General features: G+C 34.7%; 1 protein-coding gene across 1 annotated transcript; it reads left to right on the top strand.

Annotated features, from left to right (window-relative positions):
* Window positions 1-732: 732 nt before the first annotated feature.
* Window positions 733-12,470, top strand: ciarta (circadian associated repressor of transcription a). The gene is made up of 6 exons (NM_001327898.2): window positions 733-961; window positions 3,369-3,670; window positions 6,224-6,299; window positions 7,978-8,056; window positions 8,178-8,340; window positions 10,675-12,470. The coding sequence occupies exons 2-6, from the start codon at window positions 3,371-3,373 to the stop codon at window positions 11,131-11,133; spliced, it is 1,077 nt and encodes a 358-aa protein (NP_001314827.1). The 5' UTR covers window positions 733-961; window positions 3,369-3,370; the 3' UTR covers window positions 11,134-12,470.

Below are 12,470 nucleotides of genomic sequence, written 5' to 3'. Positions count from 1 at the left end.
TTTGGGAGAGCTATTACAACATAACAGACTCCTTTTTCTCACCCTTTCTGTTTGTTGTCAAAACTGAGAGATAAAGGGGCGTGGTTAAGTATGTTGGCCACGCCCAATACCTCAGACAGACGTAATCTGACGATTTAACTGAAAATAAACAGGAAGTGCATTTCAGATTTTCATTTTAGATTACAAGGGCAAACTATTTTGTTTCCTAATGACATGCGCAGATATGTTGTTCACCCCAAAATTAGCAATGTGGGCTAGCCAAATCATATGGTTAGCTTTAATTTCATTTATACTTAAACAAGGCATTTAACTGTTGTAGGTTTACTGTAAACACTGCTTTGCTTTCTATCAACTTGTATTGAATACATATCTTCAATAAAGTACCATTTAAAACATATAGATAGATAATTACTAAAATATCTGTAATGTCATCTCAAATTGAAAGCAGCATTGAGAGTAAACGTGTTATGCTCCCCCCCAAAAAACTGTCCCGTGTACACTCTCTTCCTAACGTGGAACAATGAGCACCATCTGTAAAATGTGACTCAATGCGTAGTATCTGCCTTTACACACGAGTGCCACGTGCGGGGAGGGGGGTGTGCAAACAGATATAATCGACCAGTCACGTCGCATTTGCACGCGGATTGGTTGCTATGCGGTCCAATCAGCGAGTCGCCTTTGATCTGTCAGCCAATGGGAGCGCGGCCTGCGTTGGCTTTTGTTCAGCACGTGTAGCTGTTCACATGTCGTCCCTCGCTGTAAAGTGACGTGAGTGGTGAAAGGAAGAGGAGAGAAGTCCAAAAATTCACTCAGGACAATAGTGCGTGCGATCAAGACAATCCTCGTAAGCAATAAACTTCATATAACCACTTTTAGGCGGACGAGCAACGCTGCAGGACGTGTGAGTGGAACCGGGCACGAGGTTGTTGTGGTACCGACCCAGAAACGACACAGCATCAAGGTAAGGGAATGCCTGCGGTTTTTTTTATCTTGTAAAAATATAACAAATTAATCTGTTATACACCCAGATATCCTCCAAATGTTATCATCGACCTTGCTTTGCGTGTTTACGCCATACTAAGATGAATAATCCGTTTGTTTTGATAGCCATGTTCATTATTATTGTAATATTGCAATTTAATAATCTCGATTAAAATTAATATTTCATAATTTAAGTTACTTTCCCTTCTTTATGTTGATACTAGTAAACGCATATTTCATTTTCGCATCGCTGTTGTTTATGCACGTGTGCGATTTCTAAAAATACTTTACAGTATATATATATTTGAGTTATTATATTTATGTGTATATGTGTAACATTTATTACAGTTTATTAATTAAACGTGATCAGATGTATGGATAAACGACACACCCATATATAACGTTAGTGCAAGAGTTAGTCAATAAACACAAACGAATAGAGTGTGTTATGAAAATAATAAAGCTGTGTAAATGTTTAATACGTATATAACACACTTATCAATAATGTAATTTTTAAAATGATATTTCATATTAAAATAACCACCAAGCTGTCCATCTGGTGGAAGTTAATGTGTCTTAATGGCACCGCCTAGCTGTTTATTTTTATGAGGCACATGCCGTTGAGTGTGTTTTTTTTTCAGCGTGTATATTATGAAACCCTACTCCGTATTTATAGACGTCCATCTAAACAGCACTGTAGGCGTTATATAGCCCATGTTCATTTTATATTCATGTGCTTCTCAAAAGCCCTTTAGGTTGTATAGCTCCACGTTTTTTGAGACGCAGCCCAAATGTGGTGTTGTGGCTTTTCACCTAGTGATAGGAACATGGCGTGCTTCAAATCGGAGTAATTATGGTATCTCCGTGATCTCTCTTTTTTGGTTTTGGAAAGCATCCCGCGTTCCTTCGTCTGTTTTAAGCACGCTTTCCATTGCCAATTGTTTGTTAAGTGCTTAAACCTCTCTTGTTTCCTTGACTGAAAGAAACTGGATGTTTCTTTACATTTTTTTTACTTCAACAATACGTGTTTTTCTGCAAGTCCAGTCAGGCCAGAAGCTCAGCTTTCTGCGTTTCATGTTAACATATACATGTGTGTATGTACACAGTAATTACAAGGGTTTAACATTTTTGACCACTTTTTCCTTCAGGGAGGCACATAATATTACAGTACAGACTGTTATAATGTTACAGAAGATTTTAGTCTTACATAATATACTGGTAATTAAAACACACACACACACACACACCAAGTAGTTAGGATAAAACATATTAGAATGATTTCAGAAGGATCACGTGACACTAGGGCTGGGTTTATAAGCGATATATCAAATCGCGATTAAAATTTATGTCGATAACAATGATAAGCGCTGTTTGTTTTTTTGTTTTTTACTCTATTTTGTTCTAAGAACCAACCCAAAGCTCATTTAAGGCAAGTCATTTCACTCAGTGGCCGTCTTTAAAATGCCACTTGGCCATTCTGTCTAAATGGGGAAACATCAAATTCTTTAAAACTGTTTTGCCAGCTTATGATTACATTACATATTTGGAATCATCAATAGAATTGAACTACAACTGCCTCATAAGTTTCATTTCTAAATGTCCGAATCAAACAAAACCGGCATATTTTCAGGTTGCCCAAGCTAATGTGCATGTGCACTCGAAATGAACGAGATCACGACACCAACCTCATTTATAGTCGTGTTACACATTATTATCCTCTGAATAATGATCGTCTAATCGCATTGGTCCTCTGAAGTAATCAAACAAAAACAGGTCATTTTTAAGAGCTGTCGCAGAATTAAGCCACGGTTTACAGATGATTAAGCTGAAGCTTGACTACAAAATTAAATTGAGAATTAAATAGCAATATCTGTCAGAAAAATCGCAATTAGATATTTTCTTAAATGGCACAGCCCTACAGTATATATTAAAGAATATATTAATATCTTGAATGCTAAACTATATATATATATATATATATATATATATATATATATATATATATATATATATATATATATATATATATATATATATATATATATATATATATATATATATATATATATATATATATATATATTTTTTATTTATTTATTTATTTATTTATTTATTTATATATATATATATATATATATATATATATATATATATATATATATATATATATATATGAGGCCACTATATATTCTCTTCCATGTTTGTAGTTTTGACAAGGCTTTGCAAGCACAGACTAATATTGTGTCAACTAGCCCTTTCCTTTATTGTTATGCTCTTTGTTTACATTCTCTCAGACGGATTACAGGACAAAAATTGCTTGCTGTGATCATTTCAGCTTAAAAAAATCTGACACCTCACACATGTATATCCGTTTTCTCCTACCACAGTAATGCTATCACCGGGGAGTCCTTCCAAATGGCAAACACAAGATTCCCTTTCCTCCACCCCGAGTCTCATGTACAGCGAGAGTGAGCAGACGGAGGATGAATCTGAGGTCTTCTCCTCTGAAAGCGAGGCGGCGGGAGTTCCAAAACCACTTTCCTTAGCCAACGGGAGCTCGCCCAATTCAGATTCTCGCCTCAGATTTATGAACCAGAGGAGCAATAATGTTGTAAATGGGCAGACTGGGCCGATCTCAACCCCATCTGAGAGGATTTCTACAGAAGGCGACCTGAGGTTTGCGCGCAAAGTGAGTCTCAAAATGTGTTTTCTCTGTGATGTTTTTCTGTGTTGTGTTTTGGATTACAGTGTCAGGCTTACTCATAGATGTTTCGAAATCAGTTTTGAAATATGGAGTTCTGTAGTTATTTAATACATTTGTTCATCTTGAGAACATGAGAAGTTGATGTTAATAAAATTAGAGAGATTTCTGGAACACAGTTCATTCAAAACTAGTTTAGGATGCTTCAGAATAGTGATGAAAAATTAAATCCATATGAGTCAGGTTGTTTAAAGTCCCCATGAAATCAAAACTAACCATATGATTTTGCTAGCTCACATTGCTAGTTTTGTGGTGAACAATTCATCTGTGCATGTCGTCAAGAACAAAAACCCATCTAATCTTTAATTAAAATCTCAAAATGCACTTCTTATTTGTTTTTAGTTAAATTATCAGATTACGTGATTTTGAGATAATGGGCGTGGCTACGATTTTAACCACACCCCCTCGGGCTGTCAGTTTATGCAACAAACAGAAATGGTGAGCAGGAGGAGTCTGTTAGGTTGTAGAAACTCATCTAAAACCCCTTTCCTGATCTTTCTGAATGAAATGCCTACTTTACTACATCCAATCTGCTCGTAGTTGAAAAAACAAGCCACGCCCTGTTTGCTCATTTAAAATTCCGATTCTCTAGGAACTGCATCACAATACGGATAAAATAACGATCACAGCTTCCAGTTCATGCGAACAATTTTTTTTAATGACTGTTTTTTAGGGAGTTTTCACCTTTTTAATTGGAAAGGACAGTAGAGGTTACAGACAGGAAAATAATGAGAGCAGAGAGAAGGGAAGATTCTCCAAAGGACCTCAAACCAGGAATTGAACTCTGGTCGCCGTGAGCACCATGGTGCGATATGATGGCGCATTTAACCACTAGCCTACTGGCGCCGACTTCATGCGATCTTTAAAGGCTTCTGAAGAAAAAAGAAGGCTTTTTTTATGATGAATCGATTCATTTTGTATTTTATCTTCTTAATATTTATACACAAACATAAACGGACCTACATAAAAATTTATTTTTGGCCTTTATTAAGTGGATAGGACAATTTTTCAGACAGGAAGCGAAGTAGGGGCGAGAGATAGAAGGGGGGTTGGGTAGGAACATGAAATGTCCTCGAGTTGGGATTCGAACTCGAGATGCCCTGAAGTGCCACTGCACCGCATGTCAGCGCGCTGACCACCAGGCTATTGCGCAGACAACCAAGCCTACTTGATTCAAGAATGAATATCATTGGTTGTCATGTGTCATTCAAGTACGTTTGAGTTTCCCTGACCACATTTGTCTGCTGGTTAAATATTTAAATGTAACTAAACCAGCATGGGGGCAGCACTGTGGCTCAATGGTTAGCGATGTTGCCTCACAGCAAGAAGATCGCTGGCTTGGCCAGTTGGTGCTCCGGTTTTCTCTGCAGTTCTAAGACATGCGCTATAGTTAAATTGAATAAACTAATTTGACTATGTGTTAATGTGAGAGTGTATGGGTGTTTCCCAGTAATTGGTTGCGGCTGGAAGGGCATCCGCTGCGTAAAACATATGCCGGATAAGATGGCGGTTCATTCTGCTGTGATAACCCCTGATAAATAAAGGAACTATGCTGAAGGAAAATGATCGAATGAGTAAACCAGTATGTGTATAAACAGTTTAATGTTTCTTCTGTTAAACAGAAAATAAGATGTTTTGAAGAATGTTGGAAACCTGTTACCATTGACAATAATGGAATTATTATTACCATTGATCAATGGAATTCAATGGTTAACAGCTTCTAACATTCTTCAAAATATTTTCTATTGTGTTTGACAGAATAAAAGAAACTCATAAAGGTTTGAGGGTGAGTAAATAGCGAGTAAATTATTGTTAAACTATCTTTTTAATGTCTAAAGATGAACGAATATCATATTTAATGACTTAAGGGCGAGTAAATTAAAAGTTAAATTTTTTTTTTGTTTATTTTTGATCCTAAGGGATATTCCTCTTAGCCATACACATAAGCAGTGTTTTTGTTGTTGCTGTGCCTTTAAGAGGCGCCTCTTTGAATGTGAAATCCACTCCATGTGAAAATCTCTCACACACCAGCTAGCGAGTTTGCTGTCATGTCAAATATAGCTTGTAACTGGTGCACTTCAATATAAGCCTCTTTCAAAGAGTGTGACAGATGCGTACATGCTCAATACCGATTGAACCACTGATTTAAACCTTCATAAATTTTGTTCAAACTAGATGGATTTAGCATATTACATGACAAACATCTGACAGCCTTGGAGGTATCATTGACGTCTAACTGTGGGTGATCATGTTGTTCTGCGTGCAAGTGATTAATACCACAAAGCTTTGGAAATTCTGCATGAGTCATTTCAGTTCTGAATGGTACAATGTTTTTGTCATGCAATCTCAGCCTTTTTTATTTCGAACAGTTAAGAGCCTGAATATTCATGGGATGGTGTTCTGTATTTTTGAAGTGCTTTTCTGTTTTTTAAATGCAGCTGTGAGGATTTTTCTAAATATGTGTTAAAATGTGTCTTGCAGTGCTCAGAGCTGAATGGGTACATCAGGCCTCTAATAGAGCTGCTGAATGGATTGAAAACCGGACGATATGAGAAAGGTAATGAACAGGGGAAAATAAACGAATGCATGAAATTTGATTAAATGTGACAGAAAAATGCATTCTATTGCACTGGCCAACGTTTACTGACTATTTTATGAAATTAACTCAATTGTGGAGGTATTCAGTAACCAGTCACCAGAAATACTTATCATCCATTAAAGTTAAAAGGTGGTTTTTAATTGTATATTATTTATTAATGAGATGCTTTTGTCATAAAAATATATGATCTAATTCAAAGTGACCAACTGTACATTTAAAATGCTATATAAATTTGCTGTAAAAATTCAGTTTATTAAAAATATTTAAACTTACACTCATTAGTATGGCTGCAAGCATTTTTGGTTTTTAAAAGATGTGTAATAGACAACTATGTTTGGCTAAAACTAGGCAAAAATTGGTCTGTGAGTGAAGGTCTAATAGACCTCTAAAAGAGACTAGTCATCAAATTGAACAGAATGAATGACTACATGAGAAGTCTATTCTGTATTGATGACTAGTTTAGTTTTGGTCTGTTGTTATTGTATATTCATGTCAAATAGATATCTATGTTTGGATGTCTATTAGATGTCTTTTAAACATAAAGCTTGCTGGGAAGTAGCTTATTCGCTTTTGATATTAATGGTTCTTAAGCATGAAATTAGCATATTATTATGATTTCTGAAGGATCATGTGAGACTGAAGAGTAAAGACTCTCTGTTGTTTTTGTATATATATGTCTAATAAATGTCTATTTTTGGATGTCTATTAGAGGTCTTTTATACATTAAAAAATGCTTGCAGGGAAGTAGCTCAATTTCTATTGAAAACAATGTTTCTTAAGGATCACATTTGCATATTATAATAATTGAAATAATTGGATGTCTATTAGAGGTCTTTTAAAGATAAAATATGCTTGTCGGGAAGTAGCTCAACCATTTTCATTATAAATGTTTCTTGAGCATCAAATTAGCATCTTATAATGATTTCTGAAGGATCATGTGACAGAGTAAAGACTTGTTTTTGTATATTGATGTCTAATAGACGTCTATGTTTGGATGTCTATTAGATGTCTTTTAAATATAAAAAAATGCTTGGTGCGTAGTACCTTAACCGTTTTCAATATTAATTAATTATTAATTATTAATAGTTTCTTAAGCATCAAATTAGCATATTATAATGATAGCTGAAGGATCATGTGACTCTGAAGTGTAAAGACTGTCTTGGTTTTGTATATTTGCATCTATTAGACATTTATTTTTGGATGTCCATTAGATGTCTTTTAAACAGTAAAAAAACTTTCAATATTAAAGTTTCTTGAACATCAAATTAGCATATTAAAATGTTTTCTGAAGGATCATGTGACACTGAAGCGTAATGACTGTTGTTTTTGTATATTGATGTCTAATAGACATCTATTAGATGTCTTTTAAACATTAAATAAAATGCTTGCTGGGTAGTAGCTTAATTGTTTTAAATATTAATGTTTCTTGAGCATTAAATTAGCATATTATAATGATTTCTAAAGTATCATGAGACATTTAAGAGTAAAGACTGTATTTTTATTTAAATTAAATAAATCCTTAATGTACATGAGAGATTTTATAAGACATTTCCATCCCAAACCTTTGAACAGTAGATTATATTACTTTACAGGCAATCATTGTGTTAATTGTATTCCTTTGTTTCTTATTTGGCAGGTTTGAGCTCATTTCAGCAGAGTGTTGCCATGGACCGGCTGCGAAGGATTGTGGGTGTTCTACAAAAACCTGACCTTGGGTATTTTTACATTTTATTTTCTGCACTTTCACCCACTTTCACTACTGAGGTGATCCTCAATATTGTATCCAACGCATATTATGCACTTTTCTAAATAATATTTCTTTGTGTACATGCATAGGGAGAAGTATATGGGCACTCTTCTGCAGCTGGAGATGATGCTGAAGGTCTGGTTTCCTCAAGTTAGGCCTCAGCATCGTGACAGCACACACTCTTCACTCCACAGTCTCATGGCTAATCTGCCGCCACGCTGGAATCAGGATCAATTACACATTCCTGTCAAGGTAAGCTCCTCAAATGCCTGTCTAGAATAGAAGCGCAAAAAGGACCCCTTTAATACCCACTTTAACTAATTAAATGTCCTTTTTGCCTGCATGTTTTGTTGGTTCATGGGTGTGAATTTGTGACATTTATTGTCTATAACTACCACTTCAAGGTGACCTCAAGATGATGTTAAAATAATACAAAACTAGCATAAATATAGACAAATAATTAATCCTTAAAAAATTACTTATAAAAATTATACCTTTATTATTATTATTATTATTATTATTATTATTATTAAAGAACCACGATTCTTGCAGTCCTTGGAAAACATGGCTGTGTCAATAATAGCAATATTTTGATTCCAGATCTTGGCAAAATGTGTATTTTATAGAAAATGGAACTCTTTGCCATTTCGTAAATCTATTTTACACTTTGGTAAATAATAATAATAATAATAATAATAATAGGGTATATGCAGAAGGACTTTTAGTTTTCAGTAACTTGGGTAAATTGCTTCCGGTGAACTGTATGCAGTTACAAAATCAGCTCATATCTGGTGAAATTGTCTTCATTTCGCAATATATAATCACAGAATAACAAAATATTGCTATGTTTGATTTTTCCAATATCGTACAGTTCTAATACTTACGTATTTATTTAATTGTTTATTAATTAATTAGTGCTATCAAACAATATTGGGTTGCGATTAATCGGATCCAAGATAAAAGTTTGTGTTTATATAATCTACATAATCTGTGTGTACTGAACATATTTATGTATATACATGTAAAAATACATAGACATACTGTTCATAAAATAAAATATACATTTATTCAGTGTCACATATTTATTCAGTGTCACATGATCCTTCAAAAATCATTTACACACACGCACAAATAATTTAGAAAAATGTGAATTATTATTATTATTATTTTTTGGACGTGATTATTGTTTGACAGCACAAATATTTAAATTTTGTTTCAGGTTTGACCTGTAAAGAAAATAATCACTTAATAATCACACTTTTAAGCACTGCAGGCCAAATGAATTATGTAATAGTAATTATGTGGGTGTGTTGAATGGATATCAGAGGTTTCTTTGATGTGTGTGACACAAACAATAATAATTCATCACACAAAAAATCAGTTTAGCTTTTAAAGAATCTTTTAAATTCTGAGAATGATAGATTTAATAAAAAAAAAAAGCAACAACAGCAGTGGCACTATGTAAACAACTTTATTTTAAAGGGTTAAAAACTTTAAAACGAATACATTTTTGGTTGTCAACCTTTAAATGAATGTAGATGTATAAATAAATTATTAAATATTATACTTGTGTAATGCAACTTTTCCTCTATGGGCATTACTTTTAATTGATCCACAAGGATTAATCATCTATAGTAGCAGGTAACATTTTAAATATCACTTTTGATCGCTTTCTTCCTTGTTGTTATGAAACTCTTTTTGTATTGTTGACGTAACACTAGAACAGGCTTCTGTCTGTGCCGTCTTGAACTCAGTGCTTGCTTTCATTACTCTGGCTTTTATTCTCATGCACTGACTCGTTCACTAAACTGGTTCACGTTCTCTCTCACCGATGGCTCCAGTGCTGATTCAGCTTGCAAACTGCAGCCAACGTGAGCCAGACTAGTGCCAATGTGTTAAAAAAACTAGCCTGACAGATGCTCACTAATAGCCTGAAATTGGCTCACAGCCTACTGTCAGTGTCACTGTCCTTATAACACCATTTTTTGTGTGGAATTATAATTTTTTTTTTTACATTTTCAAATCAGAATTACTGTAGTGTTTGAATAAAGTATCAAAACAAATTTGTAATCTATAAATATAAACGGCTTGAACATTTTTGTGGCCTTATAAAGATTAATATGCACAGTGAGGGCCTTGGAGTCAAAACATGTTGAAATACTACAGGTAAAAGTGGAAACACTGAAGTAAAAACACTGCTTTTTTGTGCACCTGTCAATATTGAAACTTTTTGGCTTTTTGTGCTGGTTTCAGGTTTTCATTTCTAAATCTAAAAATCTAATTCCCAAAATCATAAAGAGCTTTGTTGCCAGATACAGCATGTTTATTAAACACTGATAATAAAGGAATCTATAATAATAATCAAATAAAATAAGGACTGAATAGCGAATAAAAATATATAATTTGACAAAAATTAGTACAGTGTAGATTACTATATACAATATTTTATGTATACCTATATTATTTGTTAAATGTGTGCTGTTAAATAAGTGTGTGTGTGTGTGTGTGTATGGATAAAAAGGTTTCTTTTTCTTTCTCACTACCTGCAGTGTCTTGCTCTAAATTGCATCATGTTTCCTTTTGCAGAAGCGCAGATTAAGTTGGTCCGACTCCGACTCGCAAGGATCTTCAAGCAGCAAACGTTTCCTAGAGGACGATCGAGGGTCGAGTCCCAGCGACACCAGCTCATGGCTCAGCAGCTCTGAGCACACATCAAGCGAACTCGACGACGACAGTGCGATCTGCACACACACAAAAAACAAAAAGACATCAGAATCCAAACTTGTCGAAAACGCCCACCTGCTCATTACGGAAAAGACAATCTCCGTAAAGGAAACCCTTGGGACTGCAATAGGAAGACCACCTCCGCTTGTAATACCGCCGGCGGCCACAGGGGGCAGCGTTTTAGGCACACAGGACTGTTCAGTGTCATCCACAACTCCCACTTCTGACTTAACGGACAGTGGGAATGAATCCGTAAAAGCAGAAGGACCAAAAAAACAGGTTATTCGTAAATCGCATCGCACAGAAACGTTACGCACATAACAGTTTGCCGTCAATTTTTTGTTTGTATTTTTCCTCCAGCCTATCGATATTGGGAACTCAATTTTTTTTTTTTCAGAAGGCTTTTATTCAGTTAGTCTGACTTTACATTCTGCCGCATTTATGTACAACATACATGCTTTCATATAAACAATACAGCATAACAATTTGTCTTATATCTTTACGAAAGTTTTCAAAGGTCAGAAAAGTGTCTTAAAACGCGCAACATAGGGACAGCTATGAAACACTGCTGCACTGCCTTTCAGAATGACACAGGCTTCCAACGATATCTGCCACTTTACAAACACGGGGCGTCAGATATCGACGGTTTAATAAAACATCCAGAAAACACGACTGCGATCGCAATCTACCTTAATGTCCTTCGACTTGAACTGAGAACCACTTTTTAACATCGGATGAAACAGAAGTACATTCTATCGGGCGGATATTTTTTATTTATTGCGTCATTACTTGAAGATACTGAAATCACTTAAGCAGCCTTAAAACGAACGACCTTTCGAAGAGGCCATATAAGGTGGGCCATGGGTTATGATAGCTCAGTGTTGTATATTTATTACGAGGCGAAGAGGATAGTCCCAGGAGCATTGTAAAGTATTCTATAATTACAAGAGCAAATTATCAGTTTATGGAAATAAACGTTTGCCAAAAACATTTGCACATTATTTTCTTACGCTTCCATGTTGTTATTATTATAGCTCATTTTGTCACTGAAATCTAATAGATTGCACAGCTAGCTTGTACTCACCCGAAAAACTTTTTTTTTGATTCGGAATTTGATGATTATGTCAAAATAAAAGTGAATTATTAGTATACAGAGTGTCTCACACTGTAAAGATCACACTGAGGAAGACTAGACTTATTAGTAGAATTTATTCTGACATTAGAGATGCAGTATTTGGTAGTAGCTTCATGAGGATTGAGGAATAACCGTGTTGGTATGTTGACTGAGAAAAGCATGTTGTCACTGTCATGTTAAAATACACATCTAAGTATATTGGAGGAATCATAATGGAGATTGTGCTATAAGGGAAAAGCCTGTATGAAGATATGTATTGTGATTTAACATTTAATGACACCAAATGGCTTCATCGGTTGTGGAGGTAGCATTTTGAAGATTTATTATTATTAATATTACTCTTATTTGTTTCAGAAAAGTCGGCCATTGTAGCACAATTCTTATTCTGTATTCATATTTTCAAGCCCATTTTCTCTTGTACGTCATTTCTTATTTTATAAACGTTTTTTTGTCCAGGTTGCTGAAATGTTTTTCAACATGCTCCACTTTTTGATATCATTAAATGTTGAGAAAATTTCTTATA

The sequence above is a fragment of the Danio rerio genome, chromosome 19 (assembly GCF_052040795.2).
Source record: "Danio rerio strain M-AB ecotype USA chromosome 19, GRCz13ab, whole genome shotgun sequence".
Lineage (NCBI taxonomy): Eukaryota > Metazoa > Chordata > Actinopteri > Cypriniformes > Danionidae > Danio > Danio rerio.
This window is presented reverse-complemented; position numbering and strand designations above follow the sequence as displayed.

Coding starts and splice junctions, on each gene's coding strand:
- ciarta (NM_001327898.2), top strand. CDS start 3,371: ATGCTATCACCGGGGAGTCCTTCCAAATGGCAAACACAAGATTCCCTT. Junction 3,671..6,223: donor ACCTGAGGTTTGCGCGCAAA/GTGAGTCTCAAA, acceptor TGTGTCTTGCAG/TGCTCAGAGCTGAATGGGTA. Junction 6,300..7,977: donor AACCGGACGATATGAGAAAG/GTAATGAACAGG, acceptor CTTATTTGGCAG/GTTTGAGCTCATTTCAGCAG.